The sequence below is a fragment of the Arctopsyche grandis genome, chromosome 11 (assembly GCF_051622035.1).
Source record: "Arctopsyche grandis isolate Sample6627 chromosome 11, ASM5162203v2, whole genome shotgun sequence".
Lineage (NCBI taxonomy): Eukaryota > Metazoa > Arthropoda > Insecta > Trichoptera > Hydropsychidae > Arctopsyche > Arctopsyche grandis.
The window spans coordinates 3,884,669-3,907,148 of record NC_135365.1 but is presented as its reverse complement, the minus strand read 5'-3'; the positions used below and the strand labels follow the sequence as shown (position 1 = coordinate 3,907,148).

Below are 22,480 nucleotides of genomic sequence, written 5' to 3'. Positions count from 1 at the left end.
ATAGATGGCAGGCGTTTTATCTTTATATAATTTATCGATTCTTAATCTGTTTATCACATTCGCCGCTTTGGGGCAATCTGTTGGGCGCGTGTGCATGATTAATTGAAAAATAAAAAATAAAAATAAATAAATATATGTACATATATAACCAGCAGCGTGGTCTAGTGGTGAGTGTTGTATTCTGTCGTGCAAGGTGTCACTGGTTCGATTTCCACTAGTTTCGTTGTTGGCGAGACCTTGGTTTGTCGAGGTCAATCGTTTCTTATCAGAATTTGCCAATTTTTCTGACTTTCATTGTAACGGTTCCTGTAAAATTGGTTTTTCCTCTTCAATTTTCTGTTGCAAACCTTGAGTTATTGTTATATCTCAGGTTTCGCCAGATTTCCCTCCGTAGATGTCTCTGTGGATATTTATTGAATGTAATTGATCGTATGAAAAATGTTATTGTTCGTATTTTATACAATGTTTGTAATGTCTGACCATAAATGTCAGCTATTGTTTCGATTTACATGTGTATGTATGTAATAATTATGTATTTAATATATGTTATATAATATTTGTCGAGTCGTAATCTGTTTAGCACACTCGCCGCTTTGGAGCAATCTGTTAGGCGAGTGTGCATGATTAATTGAAAATAAAATATGCAGTTTTATACAATTTACCATGCAACGCACGCCCCCGTGCTTGCTCTGAATTGCAATGACAAATCGTCAATGTCTTTCCGCTGCGTCCCTCCATATCTTATTGTTATATTTTATGATCATGTTGACAAGAAGGTGACAAGACATCAATCGCACGTGCACTTTGACCGACTCATATACTGCCCTTTTTTTTACAAGCTTTTATTAGTGTCACTCTGTTAGTTCAGTGACATTCCTGCCCGTCAAAAATTTGTGATTTGATTTTGAACCACTTCCATTATTCAGGTCGCTTTGATATTTTACCGACATACTCGGCTAACATTCAAGTAAGCTATTGTTTCCAACATGAAGCCAGAGGAGTTTCATCATTAACGAACTCATTAAAATTTACATCGGAAACTTGTGTCGGATCGAAGCGATGGCAGCTAGTTATTCATACGCGGGATTCTTCCACCCCCTTGCAACTTAATTAAACAATTGTAAAAGTTACTTTTTACATTCTAATTTACTATCATGTCTACTCAGATTTTATATTTTTTCATATTACTTTTTTTAATTCACTAATGTCACTGACAGTGATAAGATATGCATTCTGACCGACTCAGATAGTGTCTTTTTCTGTGCATTCAGTCAACCCCTAAGATGCATCGATGTCTTTCGATGTGATATTTTAAAATTAACTAGCAGCATGGACTAGTCGCTAGTATACAATGCTTCCGAACAGAGTATCACGGGCTCGAGTCCCACTGGTTGCTGCTGGCCAGACCTTGGTTTGTGACCCCAAGTCGATCGTTCCCTACCATAGTTTGCCAATTTATCTGATTTTAATTGAGACAGTTCCTTCGAAAATTGGCATCCTTTTCCTATTTTTCTCTCGCAATCTCGAGTCATTCAGCATCTCGCGGTTCGCTGGTGCGTATAAAATACTGCAAATGTCTCCATAGATGTCTCTGTGGATGATGATCGTATAAATTCGTATTGTATAATACTTGTATCGATCATCGTATTGTACATACATAAATGCTTGCAATGTTTGACCATAACTGTTGTGTATAATTTTAAAATAAAAATTCATAATTATAATTTGATTTTTCTTGCTCTGTATAGTACACTTGCCACATTTTAGCGATCTTTAAGACGAGTGTACATGATTGATTGAATAAAAGAATAAAAATAAATAAAAAAAATGTTAACACGGAGATGGCGAAATGTGCATTCTGACCGACTCATATAGTGCAAATTCGGTCGACCCCCTATGATAATTTACCGTAAAATATTACGTGATGACTAGAGGTAGGACCGGAAGCGTGCTTTTTCTAGGAAACAGGGCGTTTTGGGTCTATTTTCCAGAAAACAGGGCAAACTACAAAGATAGAGTTCAAAAAAAGGTTCATCATAAAAATGAACAATGCATGGCAAACAATGAACAATGAACGGCGCAAACTTGGTCCGCTCTTTAGACTGATGACTAGTCACCGGAGCCTGAGGGGGCCGTGTATTGTTCAAAGGTTGTAAATGCATTGTTAAAGGTTTGCCGAACAATAGATAGCACTGTGACTATCCTACCTCTACTGATGACACACATGTCCTCTGACCGTCTCAGATAGCGTCATTTTCTGCACATCCAGTCGACCCCCCATGGCGTGAAGATCTGCTCCTCACCTTCATATCTGTCTTTTAGTGCCTTAAAAACCCCCATACTAGCCATTATTACCTATCTTAGAATCTATGTCATTATCTTCGTTTGAAATTATGAAACTATTCAGCTTGCTTTTACTTTTTCAAAGACCCAATTCAATGTACTGTCGTATATCTTCCCAAATCTATTTATATCGCTCATACAACATAATCATCCCATTTTGCGGGTATATAACAAATTGTTTTTGCCATTTTGCTCGGGCACTTTAAATCATCATGCAACCGTATAATAATACCTTTGACCCTTTGGATTATTAAACCTACACACCCCAACACGCGGTGCATAAACTAATATTACGTTTGTTTTTGCTCAGAACACCCTATGTATTAATTTATTTATCCCTACCCAAGTCGAGCTTCGTATCCACATTGAAAAATTATCCAACCCGGTACATGCATATTACATGCCAGTTACTCGCACGCAATATTTGCTCTGGCGTGGTTCGCGTCAACAAATTACGTCATCTGTCCGTTAATACGACTTTACATCGATTTAATAGAGTCGAGATATATGCAGATGGCTGAACCGATTTAATTGATTTATTGCCGAACAGTCGGATGTACACGTGGCAAACATTTCCGCTCCAATCGTATCAATCATACCCAAATATGAATCAGCACTGTGTGCGGTTGCCTGTTGACAACGACACAAACTGTACGTATTGCATCACATCCATCCTCATTTTATAATGTGATGGATCGTATGGATAAATGGACACAGCTGGGGCTCTCCTAGATGAGTTTGTATATATGTAGATCGAACGTTCGAAGATTTGGAAGATCGTTCAAGTCGAAAATTTGCCCTAGCAAGATTTCGAATGGAGTATCGAATGCGTTCAGCTCTTTATACAAAGGATGTACTGTTATTAGTGGTATCAACTTTCATTATAAAGTTGAAACCTTGTACATACATATACATATGTACATATATTCTGCTCAATGAATCAGTATTCATCTCCTTTAGTAGGCATAATGATACATTATGTTGCTGTTTCAATAATTAACACATTAAATTCAATAATAACAATGCCGTGCTACTTTTACCATGGCACATATATTTATCGGAATACTAAAAATCAATACACGAAAGGACATAAGGCCGGAACGAAAAACGCGAATTTTAGATTTCCGTCGATGGACTTAGTGTAAGGAAAGTTTTGAATAAAAAAAAGCATTGATTTTATAGAATGAACTTATGCCTCCAACTTATCGATTTATCTCGATATTTTTTTTTAAAATGGGTTTTTCGCATATATCTCTTTCTTGAGAATAGTTTAAAATAAAATAAACGCTCAATATGCACTATTTGGAATTTATATGGTTGAGGACAATAAGTTTTGACTGATTAACAGGAAATCAAAGTCGTCTTTTGCTTGAAAGTTCCCATACAAAGCACGCTTGCAATGCGTGTTTGTATGGGAGAAGCGCTTTTTTCAGAAAATCGTAATTTTTTTTCATGTTCCCGTGATTATTTTGAAAACAAAAGTCGTTGAGATCTTCCTTGATATATGTATGATTATATACATATGCACATATGTACCTTTAATCTAAACACAAAAAAAATGACGAATTTTAAGATATAAAGGCTAAAACGACCTCTTTTGACGTAAAACGTAACATTTTGCGTCATTTTAGCTTTCTTATATTTCAAAAAATTTGTACTTTTTTGTGTTAAAACTAAAGCTATATACCTAATATAACTCTCAACGGCTTTTATTTTCAAAATAATTACGGAAACATTAAAAAAATGAGGATTTTCTGAAAATAATGCTTCTCCGATACAAACACCCATTACGAAAAAATGACTTTGAATTCTCGTTAATCATTCCAGCCTTAACATAATCAATACAAATTAACTGTAATAGATACAGAGTGAGCGTTTATTATTATTTTTAAAAATCACAACTGTTATTGAAAAAGAAGATATATGAAAAAACCTACAGCTTCGAAATTTTTATCCAGACAAATCAATTGGTTAGAAGCACAGGACATTGTTTAAAATCAATGAAAATTTTTTGTTCAACGTTCCCCTTGATTTGATGCAAGTTTTCCACTAGATCCATCGAAGAAAATGTAAAATTATCTTTTTTCACTCCGGCCTAGTATACCACATACAATATAAATAGTCTTTTTAAAAATGTATTAGCTATTGCAATTTCAGTCAAAGTTTAATATTATATTTTGCTGTACACATACGTATGCGCATAACTGGTGGTCTCCAACGGGCAATACACTAGTTTTATTACAAACTGCAAAAAAATGAAGCCTTCTTGATCCGCTTGAAACTTTCCGTGGAAAATGAACCGAAAACTTTCGAGGAGAAAATGATTAAAGAAGTTCGGCAAAGTTCACTTGTGAAATTTTTATTCTTTACACGGGATATTGTTGCAGCATATCCCCATTATGTATACACGCTGTGGACTATGTATGTGTACACTGGTGGCTTTTATTAAATCTTACCCCGACTGATCTTATTAATATTTAGTAGTTTGCTCTAACCAAATTGAGACTTATCGCTATTGTCAGCGTGATAAAACAGGATCTACACACAGCTTCCAGCTCGGCCATTACACATTTTTTAGTCCTGCCATACATTCCACTTGACTTCAAAATTAAAATCACCCTGTTTCGTATATTCGACTGATTGTAAATCTTTTATAAACTACTGTCCAATATAATATTTAAAAAAAATGATAAATGCTTTTTATTATTACGAAATTATGTTCACAATACATCTTATATATATTTAAATATCTACTGTTCTACTGATCATTTTCCATTTTACAATTTTAATTTAATTTTGTTAGTAATCATAGTATTATATTAGTCTAATGTTAACGTACAGCATAATAAGAAAAATAGCTCAAAAACCTACATATTTACAATTCTTATAAATACTCATAATACATCTGATACATAATATTAATTAAAGACTCTCTTAAGTCGATGGCCTAAAGCAGATTGTGTTTAGGTAATCTGTGTTTATACCCAGACATGTTTATAGATATTTTGTTGTAATCACCGAGACTCTTCACAAGTGTGTTAGTATGGTTATTAGTGATTTTTTTCATAGAATCTATTGGTTAGTTTGTAAATCGATTATATATATTACTGTTAAAATATCAAAAATATTATCTAAACTCCCTTGAACATAAATTCCAATGATCACATACGACTCACAGTCTGCAGTACCTTGATAAGCCGTATTTTTCTGAAAGCTATTAAGACACATTACTCTTTTAAGGCACATGCAATTTTCATCACACACTCTCTGCATATACTCACAAGGCTTAGAATCGCATATCTGCCAAGCTTACCTTAATCCACATGAAGTAAAGTCCCTCATGATTAATAAATGATCCTAATCGAAGCTTAAACATCAAGCCCATACAGGGTGGTACTACATATGTAGGTGAACTGCACCGTGCCATGCCCACGTGTACATGATTTGATTTCGTCTGGGGTATAAATCAGAATATACTAGAGGGGCGCATATGCAAGATATATTGGTCATTCCACAAACATCCTGTCAGAGATGATAGAGAGCAGCGCGCGTTATGAAATTAAATAGGGGTGAATTACGCGCCAACTTTCGCCACCCCTTACTCGGGTTATGGTGGACTGTTTCAAATTCCGCCCGTCTTGCTTCAGTCGAAACTGTTGAATTATGCAAAAAAGAGTGAGAGTTTTGGAATTTATATGCGCCTCCTTCGGTGTGCTCACTTTTCCCACATTTCCACCCCCTCCCCATCTTATACACCCGCCGTTATAAAATCCACCCCTCCCCTCCCCCCCCCCCCCGAGCTCCCGCTTTATTCGCCAGTGAGCGTCGAATATCTATTTCATAAATTACACCGCCAAACGCTATGAGGTAATCTCGAGCCACCATAAAATTGGAGCAAAATGAAATTCTAAACAATTTTTCTGCGTAAATGCACATCATCCCCTTTTCACCGTCGATTGATTTCGTATTATGCACATTCGCTTATACACTTAAAGTCGTCGTCGTGTTCACTGGTAGGGTCGTTCATATAAGAACATAAAAGGCGGTGGTACATACATATATGTACATACATATATGTATATGCAGAACTTTTTTTTGAATATACTATAATATATCTAACACCTATCGTATACGTCAAATACATTGATGACTTTCCGCTGCGTTTCTTACCTAACCTAACCCAACATACATAGGTCACGTAAGCACCCTGACCAACTCGGATAGTGTCCCATATTGACCCTCTCCCATGACGTAGGGATACGTCCCTTTAGCAGGCACTGTTTGTGCTTTAAAACTTAGACTATGGGTGAAAACACACTGAGTGGTATGGGACGTCACGTACTTGGCTTCCCGCTGTGGGAATAGTGGGTGTTCCCCAAACCGAATTCAGATGTAGTTGCACGTGCAGAATGCATATAATTGGCAGGCCGCACGTGTATTCATATCCGTATGCAACCGTTTCTCCTACATTTATTCAAATATGAGATTCTCCATTATCAATCACTGCCAAGCAAGGATTAACAAAAATATAAAATATCAACGAAAACATTTTTGGGACTGTGTGCCATGTATATGGGCTAGGGGTGCTACGTTTTTTTCGCATGTTTAAAAGTATTTAAAAAAACATGTACCACGTACCACTCAGTCTGTTTTCGCCCTAAGCGTCTTTACCCATGTTTATCACGTTAGATTGATTTGTGTATGCATATATATTCACAGTAGAGTAGTGGGGATGGTCCTTCATAAATGTACGATCTCTTGAAGCATTTAATACAGTTAAAATGGAAATGGAATTCATTTTTTACTAACCTCTTCTTACCTTGTTTACAATTATGCCGGTTGCTCTCGAAAGACATTATATAAGGAACTGTTCGTCAACAAACATCATCCTACTCTAATGTAGGCTTTAGATGGTTTTTGAAAAAGTTTTATAACATTTTTTTCAGAAATTCGCATAGAAAGATTATAAATAATTGTAAAATTACCTATTGCTACTGATTTTTACTAATATGTTGATTATTTTCTTTGCAGCTGAAAAGGTGCCGAATGGTTTTCCGTCGATAACCGTACCGACCAGTACTCAAGTTGTGGAAATAGGACACGCCGTAGTACTCCTTTGTGGAGCCAGTGGCAATCCCACACCTCGCATAAGATGGTTGAGGGATGCCATGCCTCTGGATATTCGCTCCAATCCAAGATACACACTCCTGGAAGGAAACATGCCAGGTATATATAAAATTGCATTTCAAATCACAATCCTTTAACCTAACCCAATCCATCTTGTGGATCGCTGAGCTCAAATTTACTTCACTTCGATTCCTCAGCTTCAACACACTGGTGATAAATGTATATCCATGATTTAGCTAAATTGGGTATACATATGTATACATAAACCCTTATTGTTGTTAATCTGCGTCGCATTATTTGAATACTTCTGTAAATAAACTAAATTTAGAATTTGTAAATAAAAAAACTTTCATGCACATGAACTAAATTAAAATAAAAATACGAACATTTTCCAATAAATTATCTATACAATCTTCGTCAATGAGCTACATACTTCAATTTTATTATTGAATACAACCTAGTTTTGTGGGCTGCTTTATTAATGGCATATTTGAACGTGTGTGGGAATGTGTCACGAGTCCATGAGAAATCAGTCGGCCCGTGAACCTCACCCGCTATAGATATACTAATTGGAGCATTAAAATTTGTGGCAGACTTTATAATGTTACCCTGATCAATTGTATGTTGTTTTATGTTGTGGGCATAACGCCATTACACTCCAAGGACGCGATGTATTATTAGATATATGCAAAACCATCAATGAGTTTATTTTTATATATGTATATATATATATATATATATATATATATATATATATATATATTTTTTATAATCTGTGAATGTGAGTTTGCTGTTTAGGTGTGTATATGTATTAGTGGTTTGTGTGTGTGCGTGTGCTTATGTACGCATATACATAAATGTACTATGTTTACTTGAGGTGTGCGTGCATTGCACGTCACATTTCATGTATCAATTCCTAACGCATGTGCGCTTTATGTGTTCATGCGTTGTTGTTTATTTTGTACTTGGTTATGTACAATGCGGTTTTTTTTTCATTAGAGCAGTGATGTGCGGTTGTTCTTGTGCGATATTCATGAACAACCGTCTCGTTCTCTGACGAAAACGTCTCTTAGACTGTATTCGTTGGGGGGGTGGTGGCCTCATGTTGAGGGCTTTGAGGGTCGAATTCCTTGACTTTTAAAGCGGGCATAGTATTAGATACATGTATGTATGTAAGTATACAAGCTTATATACTTGGTGCCAGTATTAAATAAAATTGGCGTGTATTGTATGTGTTTGAGTGTACGCGAGAAGAACCTTCGTCGCTCACAAACGAAGCCCCAGGTACACACGGCATTATTGTTTTTCCTGCCAAGAGGCCCGTGTAAACTTTACAAATAAAAAGTCTCCGGGCAACTCGCGCCATTACAGCTTTGACAATTGTGTGCATCAGAGTCTCAGGCAGATTTTTATTTGTTCCGTTTTATTGTTTTTCTCCTTTCTCTCTCTCGCTCTCTTTGTGCGGCGAAATCACCTTTGGCGCGCGCCAAAGAATTCTTCGCCTCCAAACCACGCTCACAATATTGAACAAAAAGATGCTACGATAGCAATATTGAAATTTTCATTGACTTATCATAATTGTCGAATGCTATTTAGCAAGCCAGCAGCAAACCTTTCAAATTTTGTAACTGATATTTGCAAATAGTTTAATAGCAAATAGTTAAATAGCAAAAACCCATAGTTTTGCATAGAACCATTAGCTGCAAATTTAACTGAACATTAGTTGTATTGGTACTGAAACTAATGGGTTACGGAAATTAGTTGCTACCATTTATCGCTCAGACTTGTTACTACAAGCTAGTAGGTATTTTATCTTTATTTTATTTCGTACAACATGAACACTCTCCTTTACAGATTGCTCCAAAGCGACGAGTGCACTTAAACAGATACGATACAATACAATTAATACACATAAGCATTTTATACAATGCGAATTTATACAAACATCCACAGTGACATGGAGAAATTTTTTTGCAACATACTGTTACGTATACTAACAAGAGCCGCCGAGTAATTGCGATCGGATTAGGCCGGGAAGCGTCCTGAGAGACCGTGTGACCGGTCTAAGTGGTTTTAAGGATTAGCGACAAGCTAAGTGCATGAAAGCTAAACAATGATTGCACTTCTCAAACCGTGGGAATACATATCCGAATACGTGACTATACAGTAGATAAACAGATTAGACATCCTGAGAGATCTACCCCTTATAAGGCGGTACGTAGGCGATATCAGGTCATTCTGGACGGAGCACTGGCAATGCGTGTATCTCCTTAATCATCAATAAATGCTGTGAAACGACTGTTGGCCTTTTACTTGGATCCTCCACCCACCCTTACGCAACAATACTAATAATCAAATTGGTGAACCTCGAGACTCAAGCGAGAGAGATGGAAAAGGAAATGCCAATTATTGTACAGGTACCGTTTCAATGAGAATCATTGCAAACTCTGATAAGAAACGATCGACCTGGAGTCTTGTACATTGGCATTTCATCTCCTATCTCTCTTGCTAATCTCAAGTTATTCAAAGTGATTCGCCAATTTGATTATAAAAATGCTGCAAAAATTTCTCCATATATATTTTTTTCCACTGTGGATGTTTGTATGAATTCACAGTGTATAAAATGTATTGTATTGTATCTGTTTAAGTGCACTCGTAGCTTGAGAGCGATCTGTAAAGGCAGTTCATGTTCTATGAAATAAAGAAAAAAAAATCTCACTCGTATTTCGTTTCCTATCTCTTCTCATTATGCCTAACACACAGCGTTCCATACCTTTTTGAGTGCATTGGAATTTGTGTAATATTTTAACGTTCAATGCATAAGTTTCATATCTAGAATCATCACTGATATTATCTATAAGCTTATGACCTATACATATGTATGTAATTGAAAAACCTTTTTTATATAATTCTTTAGTCTACTATAAATATGTTACTAATTGATATTGAATTATATCTCACTATTTATCCCAAATTAAAAGCTCTGTCAAATTGAAGCGATTTATGTGTTGATTTTACTACAATTTTGATTAAAAATATTGTGAAAGTCTCACATGATTATGAGCCAATAGTAGTAGAAAGCCAAAGTCTGATTACATTTTAAATTTAATAATACGTTAATACATATATGAAAAAGACTACGTACCTTTTATCTTTATCTACATATTTTCCTAATAACAATAGATTATGTTTTCCGATCATAATTGTCAATAAAGAGTATGAGAAAGTATAAAAGCTTGTCATATTAAGTTTATATGAGATGAGTGAAAAAAATACCGTTACCACCATTTTTATGAGTTGCAAAAGGGTAGAAGAAAAAGTCATCGCTAGTCATTAGCTAGCTGTCATCGCTCAGATCTGACACAAGATAAGTAAGTCCGTTAGTGATTAAATTTCTCCAGCTTCCTTAGCTTACTTAAATGTTAGCTTATCCCCGTATGTCGGTAACATATCAAAGCAACCTGACGAGTAGAAGTGGTTCAAAATCAGATCACAATTTTATAACGGGCAGAAATGTCACTGAATAAACAGAGTGAAGATAGTAGAAAGCTTGTAAGAAATAGCGGATATGAAATCAATGCGTCCTATGTACATATTGCTCGATTTGCCTTTGAAGTTTATCGCTCATAGACATACAGTGAAACTACATATTTTATCGGGTCAATGAAAACCTTGTAAATGGTTTCATTATAAATATGTTTCATAACATGACGAATGAATGACAAATGTCTGAACATTATGGAAAGGTGACCTCACCAAGACTACCCCTGCTATCCACATCATATAATAGTATAGACTGTGTTGCTTTCAATTAGGCTATGCCACTTATCTCCATAACGCATGCAGCAGTGTATTGTGACCTGTTTTCGATGTCATTGTTATCATCCCCTGAGTTTCCCATTAAGGTAGAGACGGGCCTGTGTGTGTATGCGTATCGACACAATGTGGGTTTATTGTTTCTTTAGAAGCCACGGATGTGACAGATATTATTAGCCGACTGCGGCTTTGCCAACCTATACCGGCCGTACTATAGCCGATGGCCTGAACACTTTTCCAATAGCATGTGACGCAAACACCTATGTATGTATATCCCTTAGCCTAGTTTTCCCGGAGGCTTTGCGGATGCCCTTTACGCCAGACCTTTTTCTTCGTTTTACCACGTAATAAAATTATAATTTCATTCATTTCCCGGTGGCCTGTCACGGCGAACGTTATCTTATATTAAATTTTTGACACGGTTTTATTTAGAGGAAATCGCCCTTTACGACCGCCCGCTTTTTCATTCGCTTCCTGTATTTGTATGAAGACCTGTATTTTATTTTTTAAATGTCATCCGTGCACGTTGAGTAACATTTAAGCTGTGAAAATTGGATTATGTAAAAAAAAATACACGAAAGCGCCTTTTGTGTCGATTTAACACAGCTAATATCAGAATTGGATCATATATAGCAGGTTTTTTTACTTATTCACTTCTACTTATGATTCAAATTCATCTGTAAATAATCTAGTTTGAAGTTTTGTACACAAATAAGTAATCCAGTTCATTTTCTAGTATTCCGAAAAAAATTTTTTTTGTTGAAAATGTCAAATTAAATTGTCTTAAATGTCAACTTGTAGTGATTTGATACATCTTATTAGAATATACAACATGATTTCGTTTTTCGAGTTAAAACTTCTTTATGCACTGTAGATTGAATTTAATTTATGCAGCTGATCGTGTTACGAAAAGTTGCATCCCCAAACTTCTACGCGGTTGAACAAGATTAGGATATTGTAAATATGTATGCCATTGACCTTTCTTGAGAATTACCTGAAAACTTTGATGTTACCTGTTGTTCGGTTTTATGTAGATTTTGCATAAATAGATTTCACTTTTATAGTATTGTATAATCAAATGTCTATAAACCTTAACTTTAGTAATCAAATGAAATATCATTAAGCTCTTATGTTGTTGCTTTTTTTTTGTAATCTTGTTTTTCGATTTAGTTCGGGTTTTTTTCAAGAGTTTTCACATTTATTTCCATTCCTAAAGTCCTCTCTGGGTTATTCGTATGCTATACATTTTTATGATAAAATCAAAAAAAAATTATGTATTTTCTTGTGGATTCAGTTGAAGTTTTAAATAAACCAAGTAGCCCGTTTTTCGATAAACATATTCTGATAAGTCCTTTCCACGCAAAGATACAGTTGTTTACTACATAAATATAATTTTCTTTGGCAAAGTTTTCTCACTTGAGTGTATGTTTTTCTCAAACATATTTTTAAAACAAATTTTTATACGTAAAATACATAGATTTTCTCCAAATCTAATTACTAACCTTTTCTTGGTAATTCAAATACAATAAATCTTCTGTTCCAAGGAATGAGCTTTCGGCTTGTCCGGTCTAAGTTTTATGACCCAAGCGACTTATTTTCTAAGAAATGCATTCAAGGAGCCACTTGCTCTTTACAACGGTCACAATGGCGTCTTGCGAAGCAAAATGTTTGTACTTTTTAATATGTTTTTGTAAAAGACAAAATAAAAACAAAAAGGCAAACTTTTCCAACGTGAACAGCGTAATATGTTGCCCTAATGGAAAATTCATTGCCGTGCAGCAGTTGCTTTCCGAACAAGTTGTACGATCTTTACGAGTGCTTTTGTGAGACATTTTTGTGTCAACTTTGGAGACAAAGTTTTATCGTAGGTCATCTTTTTAATTTCCTCCTTATTGAATTGTAGCCGACGTCCCTCCCCTCGAACCGTTCTGCTCGCTTTTCCGACGGTGCGAGGGGAAGGCCATTCTCCGGAAAATTCGCAGACACAAATTTGTTCCGTCTTTGTTTTCCCTCCGAATCTACTTATTCGCCGAAGGCATCGTTTCTCTCATTATGAACAACACTTAATAATTCAAGTGGGACCGTATTCAAACTTTCTGGCAGCACAAGATTCGTTGGCACTGGAAAATGTCATAATAAATTCTCAGTAAATGTTGGATGCAATCTCTTGGATGTGCCATTTTGCGAATCTTTTGATTTTATTACTATACATAATATAAATCCCTGAAGCTTGCTAGAGTTAGAATATTAAATCCATATATTATATTATATATACATACATATAAATATCCTTATAAAAAATTATTTATTTGTGTTTATGTGCATAAAAAGTCATTTATGATGAGCTATTTCCAATGCAATTTGTGGATAAAAAAGTTAATAATGCCGTCATAATTAAATTTCCAGAAACAAAGAGCGTTTTAAATTGTGCGTAGTTTTTTTGAAGTGTAAACTTCTTTAGTGTCAGTAGATCAAAATTTCACAGGAGGTGTGTCACGGCACGTAACGTAAACGATGCATTTGTTTATAAAATTTCGCCCACTTTCGCTTAGCATATCAGAATAAGTGACACGACAAGTGTCACAAACTTTCCGTTCACCGACAACTTGCTCACGACCGTTCGTTCACAGATACTCTTATCGAACCAATAGCCGTTATCGGGATGTCTGTAAACCAACGGTCGTGAGTAATTTGTCGTGAACGAGCCGTCTGTGAGCGAGCTGTCGGTGAACGGAACATATGTGAGCGAATTTTCGTGTAATCATCAGAATATGTTTTCTTACCCTTGTTTAAATATTTTTATGAATGCAAAAAAGCTTTCATCTTCCACGATAAATAAATTAATGAAATCACTGCGTTTTTTGCTGTATTTTCGTGATGACAACCTTTTTGACATGATGGATATTAGTGAGACATTTTTGTATATTTGCTTGTACAAGTGCACTCTCTCGACTCCCTATGCCAGCTTCACAGCTGGAATTCGTCGAAGTGTCCAGCTTATCTGTTTATGCCTTAAAAAAAACAATCAATGCGTGGTCAGTATTGTTTTGTGAAAATGATCGTTGCTGAGAAACACCTACGATACACGAATCGCTTGTGTTTGGTAGCAAGAGATTTGTTGGTAGACTTTTATGTGTGTTTCATTATAAAATAAATATTTTAATTCTTATAATCAAAGATCAATGTTTTCGCACAAAAAATGGTTCACTATTGTCAATTATTATACTATTGTCAACCAAGCTTTTTTGCTGTTTTGAACACTAATAGAGCGGTCTATAGTTATTTGAAAAGCACTTAGCCAACGCCGAAGAATATTTATAAAGTTAAATCTATTTTCTTCCTATTAAATTGGTTGTTAAACAAGTTTGATACTATTAATTAATTTTATCCACTTTCCTTCTTAACACTCCCCTACTGTTCCTACTGCCACTGTAGCCAACATATAGGCTCAATTTAGTACTTTGTAAGAACTTTTATAAATATGAATAAAAATGTTGTATTTCGTTCACTTCACAGGAGCACTACAAATTACCAAAAGCGAAGAGGAAGACAAAGGGAAGTACGAGTGTGTGGCTGAAAACTCTATCGGCACGGAATACTCCAAGCCTACTTCTTTATACGTCAAAGGTAAGAAAGATAGCGTGTCACTTAATACTCCCCCTCATGCCGAATCCCAAAAGGATCATCGCGGAATATTCAAAATGTCCGTCTCTCTCGCTCTTTCGAGATTTCAATTTCTGCGAAGCGAATTCCTTTTAGTTAACTCTTTGAATCTCACATTTCTCTTGATATTGCTTTGGGCCAACCGGGTGTCACCGCTTGAATATGCCCACCTCTACCCAACCCACCCACCCGCCCACCCACTCGACGCCAAACGTTCAGACGTTTTGAATTTTCATTTTTGCTATTACTATTTTTTGCCTCGAAATGGACTTTGTCTTTTTCTGCGAACGCTTTCGTACAAAGCACTGACTGTATTCGTAATATGTATAATATCACAATACCCATTTGAGGAGTTTGTATTAATCTAACAATTTCTTCATCATGAATCTAAATTAAGGGGATAATGATAAATATAAATTTGAAAATTAAAATAATTTATATATTTTTCTCTGGAACCGATTTCAATTATTTATTTATTGAAAAATCAACATGCCTCAGATGTAGAAATTCATAAAAAAAAGAATAAATATAACAAAATAATATCTGAATCCAATTAGAGATTTTTACAAATACATAATATATTTAGTACATATAGACAAACAAATGAAAAAGAAAAGAATAAAAATTAAATATGACTAAATAGGACAATGCATAGTTAAACATAAAATGATATAATATAATTGGATAAAGAATACATAATAGAAATAGAAATGGATCAATCAATCAAGACTCTACTGATGGCAGTCCTGAATTGATGTAAGGAAATACCGAATAGATTAACCTCATTCAGCTCCCCGTTAAGCATACGATAAACACGCTGTAGATAAGAATATTAATATTTTTAGGGAATTGGTTTTGAAATATATACATATAGTTATGAAATATACCTATATATATGCTTATAATCGATCCGATGTAGCGTTAGAGATTATATTAAAGGACGTGAAATATATATATATTTTTTTTTTATTATTTCTTATTTTACTATGTACATATATAATATGATTACAATATAATTCAATGCAAGGTCTTTAATAATATTACTGTAAGTTTTGCTGTCCATAACATGACGTTGACAATTACTTTCATCGTCTAAAAAATATAAATCTCAATTAATATAAAATATATATGCATTCCATAAATAAATTAATAATATCAACAACTTACGTATTTTATATTAAAGTTTTATTAATATAAATATTTCAAAATGCGAAAAAAAAAAACAAAAAATAAAAGTCAAATTCTACTATACGCACGAAAAATGTTGTATTTCTCGAACAATGCGAAACTAAAACGAAATGTAATTGGCCATCGTGGGTTAAGTGGGGGGTGAATGCGATGTATAATATTGCTCGACTAATAAGCGTAACAATAAATTTGAAGAAGATCAATTAGCAGTTTATTATTTTTTCGATAGAATTCTTATTTAAAATCGTTTGTTTTTATTTTTATTCACTAATCTACCCTAGGTTTTTTATTGTGCGCGTGTCCCTTTTGAAGTGACAATGATGAATGTTATTAATGCGAAATTTTCGTGAAAAAGTTGCGGCTTCGTGTTTTCAGTTTTCAGTTTCTGGATTTAATCAAATTAGGAGTTGATAGGAACTACATAGGAGCGGGGCCCTAGGCTGGGACGTCAATACCCATAACTCAGTTTACTCCTTTAACCCAATTCCTTTAAGAATGGCTTTTCGGTGCGCTCATGGTGTTCGTCGACACACGCACGCGCCTTGGGAAACTTCTTACCCGCGTTTTATCATAATTGAATGTTAGACACGTCACCTTACGGCTCTCGGCTACACCTTCAACAATTTCGGTTGAAACGATCGATTTTTTTTCGCCTTTCCCTTCACACATTCCTTCGCAAGAAAGTAGGTACTTTGAAAATTTCATCATTCAAAACCAAACATCTACTCTGCACGCAACCTGGGCCCCATCGACTTTTTATCGCACGGTCTGCATACTTTTTTTTCTCATTTTTTTCCCAGCCAAATATCGCCGAGATGTTATTTCGCGATAAATAGTCGTGTTTTAATAACTCACAAATTATTTCAATACGTGCAAATGCGGCCGTTATGTTACAGTGCAGCAAATGTCGGTTCGAGCTAAATATCGATCATTCGTTGCCTTGAAACGAAAGCTCATTCAGCGTGTTTTTGATTCAATTGTACACTTTATTATAAAACAAGTCATTTTTAGCAACGAGTAATCAAAATTTTGATCACGAATTTGTCTAGCAATACATATGTATGTACCTACATGTGTATATTGCTCATAGGGCAATTGCTATTTACATATTAGATATAGTAACATTACAGAATACTCTAACCAGAGAAATGTTATAATAATAGAAGCGCCTTTACCAATACATCTCCTGTGTCAATTATACGCGTAACGTTTCCATAACTACAGATACACGCACGGAATATAACCGGGGTCATCACATATTCACTAAAGAAATAAAAGTTTTATTTTGATATAAATTTATTTACAATTTGAGCATATGGTGGTGTTGGGCGTTGGTAGCCAATCTGTTCTTTTCTCAATTTGCGGATTATTTTTATCCACTTTTTTGCATCTGTCTGTCTTTGGGAACTCTTAAATTAACGTGTAAATATAGATAGTTTAAATCAATTAAATAAAGTTTATAATCAATTATACTTAAATAATTGGTTATTAATATAGTTGAGTATTCAGTGCCACCAAGAGAATTAAAAATATTTTTTACATTTCTCTGGTGCCACCCCTGAAATTATATGTAGAATGCATGCAGTCGCCATGACACTTAAAATCTGCCAAACTTCGATGTTAATTGAATAATATGTTACTTAAATGATTAATTTACTTATAAAAGTGTATCCCGTGTTGTTCATTGTGTGTTTTTGAATGCATTGTGCAATTTTTAACGATGTACTTGCCCATCTTGCGAGTAAAATAAACAAACACTCGAACATATGTATGTACGTCGAGTACCAAGCATCAAATACGACTGCCGGACAAATTATTATGAAATGTCCAGAGACCTCTGCCACTTGACAACAATACGAAACCTAAAGCCATTTCTCTGACTCTAACGCGTCAATGTGACCAGATATATGTATAAGCATAATACAAATACTATATATAAAAAAAATTTGCGAGACATCTATGTATGTAAAATAAATTTTTGAAATCAGATTCAAATAGTGGTGACATAGTGGGTAGGTTTTTCCCAATTTGATTTAAGAACCGCTTCAACAATGAAACCAGATAAATTAGCAAATTCATATAGGAAACGATCGACTTGGAGTCTCAAATATCCAAGTCTGACCAGCAGCATTAAAGATTATACTAAAAATAAATTCTTTTCAACCCGGTGACCTCTCGGTGCTTAGTATCAGAACAACCGCCGAGCCATTCTGTCTTCTATATGACTTTTGGAACGCTGGATCGAAGGGCTCGCATACAAAAAACGTCCAACGAATGTATTTTTCTGTTATTCAAAGTGACAGTTTTCAACTCAAATAAATGTACTATCGTCCAGTATGCTAATTAAGAACCTAGTGGATTTTGTAAGGGATCAGTGAGAACCTCATACGAAAAGGCCCGAACAATACCGGGAATGTGTGTTTTTTTTTATCTTATATACATATGTATAAAACCTTTGTATTATGTTATACATATGTACATATATAAAATATTTGTATCTTATATATAAAACCGAAACGGTGTCTATAATTTGTTTCTGATTGGCTGTCGTCAAAGTCGTTTCTGATTGGATGTCGTCAAAGTCGTTTCTGATTGGCTGTCGTCAAAGTCGTTTCTGATTGGCTGTATTGGTCAAAGACGCTCGTGATTGGTGGGTCGTTAAATAGTTTTTTTTTCGGTTCAAATGAATTTAATAAAATAAATAAAAGGTTTGACGGTATTCTTTCTTTGTACTAGACTGCATTTCCATTTACCGAGCGAAGCCGGGTAGCACCACTATTGTAATATAATATTACTTTATATATGTACCTATATATACATTGTATATAATATATGAAACCGATTCATGTGCCAAACAAAGGCCGGAAATGCCTGGCTTTTCCGTACAATGCCAGCTAGTTGATTTGATTGACAATGCCGGCTATAGTTAAAACATTTATAGACAAATCTATATTCGTAAATTTTGATTTGACAATAATTATTGAAAGGATTCTTTACATATTCGAAACCTTCAGAAGGCAAATGGGAAACCGCTGGAGAAAAAAAAAATCCCAAAAAAACTTCACTGCGTGAAGAAATAAAGTGTTTATACAATTATTTGACATAATGAAATCTGATTTGCTCTGAATTGAGTAGGCATTAAACATTATTTAAAAAAAATATAAAGAAAATTAATTGTATTGCTTCGAAGTATAAAATCAAAATGTGTTTGTTGAGATACATATGTACATATATTGTTCTTTTGGCCTTGTTGATTTTGTTAAAAGGACTTTTGAATGTAATTGAGATTTTATGAGATGTGAAATTTGAGCTATAAATATTATTTAGAAATTTAGCGAACCTGAACTTTCGATTGGATTTCATTAAAAGCTCCAGTCCGGAATATTTATTTGAGGTTTTCAAAAGTTTTCCGTTCGCACAAAGTTTTGTGTACAGCAACCTGAAGCGATTTATATTTATTCGCATTTTAACGTTGTTTTATTTGGTCTATGCCTAAAAAATCTGGAAAAACATATTCCTAACTAATTTTTCATTCATAATCAGTTTATAAAATTACTTTTTTAATAAGAATAAACACATCATTACGACGACGACCGCGATTAATTATACTTATGTACATTATATATGTACATTTGGAAAAAATCATAACTGAAGCTTGTAACATTTATTTATTTATTTATACTAGTATGCACCTATTTATTTTTATTTTACATGACCACTATACATATGTACATATGTATGTATGTATGTATGTACATATATATAAAATTATCAAAAAAGTGTTATTCAAGGCCAATTACAAATATCGATTAACAATCGTAGAGACATCTATGTACGAATTTTCAGCATTTTATAAATCGTATTTAAACTCGCATTTAAAACTCGTATTTTGCGAGAAAACAAACAGGGTTTCCAATTTCTTGGAACCGTTTCAATGAAATCAGATAAATTGATTAAGTCTTATAAGAAACGGTGGACCTTGGAGTCACATATCCAAAGTCTGACCCGCAGCACAAAGACAGGGATTGAACCGGTGGCCACACAATTGAAAGGATTACATTTAACCACTGATCTATGCTGCTGGTTAACAATGTATAACATTATAACAGCCCTTCCCAGCTGGAAGCCACGAGGATGTGTACGATACAGTGTGTTTTCGTCCATACTTGTTAGGATGCAGGGTGCAGGTCGTTAAGTTCCTACGTTAATTTAACCTCCTAAACCCTTTGAGTGCTGACGTCTTTTCTGTTGAAAACCCGCCACGCTGAAAATTTCGCCAACATTTCCAACTAGAATTATTTAGAAATCCAATAGAAAGCCGGTAAAAATATTGTAGCTAATCCAAACAAACCCCAGATAACTACCGCCGCAGATTTCGAGTTTTGTAAAGGTGTATTTAGACTCTCTAATATATCTTGCAACAATATAAAATAATCAAAAGAAGTCTATTATTGAATATATTTTTCCAAAACTAGTTGCATCTTCTTCATTGTTGTTAAAATGTAATTGCTCACAATCTAAATGCCAAACCACAATCTAAAATACTTAGAGTTAGAGATTTTCATCTGGAAATTCTGCTATAGTTATAAATTCAGAAATTCCGGTGTAAACCAGTCTTTATAAACGTTGACAAATTAATGACACGGATTACACCACCCATGTTCAATGCATTTTTTTTTCAATGCTACCTGGAAAGGCTTTGTGGGTAGTATTCTTGTTTACTTTGTACATGCTCAAAATACAACGCCTATCGGCGTTTTTCAGACCCATGGACTTGTTGACAAAACTCCGATCGGCGTTGGTCAGCATTAAAAGGGTTATTATTAAATCCTCTCAAGGACCCATTTTACTGAAAATTTTAGACTAGAAATGGTATAAATAAATTTTGACAAAATCATTATACTATTTTTACATGAAAAAAATTGACAAAATGTATAAACAACAATAACTGATTTAATATTATAAAATTGTTCCTATACAATAGAAGCAGCCCTGGGTCGAAAACTAATCCCCACTCGATCCTCGCATCAAAATGAAATATATTTCGAATCTGCTCTAACAAAAACGCCAATATTACAGAGTATTGGCACGGGAGGTGGAAAAGGGGGTAGGTTGAAGGGCGCTTATTTTTTGCGCTTATTTGTCGGGTCGTGTCCAGCTAATCCATCAATAAGTTATTGCCGTTGGTCGAACTAATCAAATAACAATGATCGGGTGGGTGGGAGTTATATGGTAAGGTATGAGGGACAGAAAGGGCTCGTTAGCATTCTCCCCTTCCTCATAGAGAGTCAACAGTCGCCAGTGCCGCCCGTGTCAACAGCCTTACATTGCCGCCCCCCTCACCAATCATCGATTGCCGATCGAAACTTTTCGTTTGACCCCCTCGCGACTTGTCCTGGCATTTCTCGTTTTCTTTCCCTACCTCCCTGTATTTTGATATTGGGCTTGACCGCCAACGGCTCAATAACGCGCCTCACCTTCCCTACGTCTTGTAAAATGCCTAATTCATACACAAAATAAAAAGTAGGGTTTGTGATATGCGTACTACTTTCAGTTATGCCCTGAATAATATATTTATGTATGTTTGTATTGATCAAATATAATCGAAAGTATCGTAGAGTGGCTGTCAAGTCTACAATATGCTCCATTATGTAGACCTAGAATGGTATTGAACGCTCATATTGCTTAATTCCCTAAATCAGGATTCATATCTATATATGCGTGTGTAACAGGAATAGAAAAATGCCAATTATCAATTTCTGCAATGTTTTAAATCAAACCAAAGCAGGTTATTAGATTGTATTATCGATTAAATGGAAAGTATTTAATCAAATTGTACTTAACATAATATGAGACTGCTCTTGACAAGAGTTCGAACTCGGACTCAAAGTGCTCCACAAAAACTTTCATCCGCCCGAGCAACGCCGGGTGGGTGAAACCATTCATAGCTAATGTACGCAAAATGATTGAAAACCGGTAGATGATTATTCAAAGCGAACATTTCAATAGACAATGAAGGGGAATCGCGAAGGACGTGTAATCCTTTCGACGAACGCGTCCTCGCCAGGTGTCTCAACCCCACCTGCTCAACTATGCAAATTACTCGAGTATTATCGTATTTGCCATGACGGGACGACATTAATTAGTCGCTAATCTTACAGATAGTCGTGAATACACTCCGGCCGCTGTTGACACTGGCCTGCAGCTCGAGTGCGCCCTGGGGCGACCGCCTGCTCACCCCCTCGACGGCCACCCAACAATTATACATATTGATTTCGACGACACTGCCTCGCAAACAATAGCCTTTTGAATCGCGCCTTGCCGAATCACAAAACCCATTCGA

General features: G+C 35.1%; 1 protein-coding gene across 4 annotated transcripts in view; it reads left to right on the top strand.

Moving 5' to 3' along the window:
- Lar (tyrosine-protein phosphatase Lar) overlaps positions 1-22,480 on the top strand; it is a 280,520-nt gene that overhangs the window by 217,663 nt on the left and 40,377 nt on the right. For all 4 annotated transcript variants that reach the window (XM_077441553.1, XM_077441551.1, XM_077441552.1 and 1 more), the window contains exons 6-7: positions 7,375-7,569; positions 14,803-14,913. In XM_077441553.1, the coding sequence (XP_077297679.1) occupies positions 7,375-7,569; positions 14,803-14,913 (306 nt within the window). The remainder of the gene's footprint in view (positions 1-7,374; positions 7,570-14,802; positions 14,914-22,480) is intronic.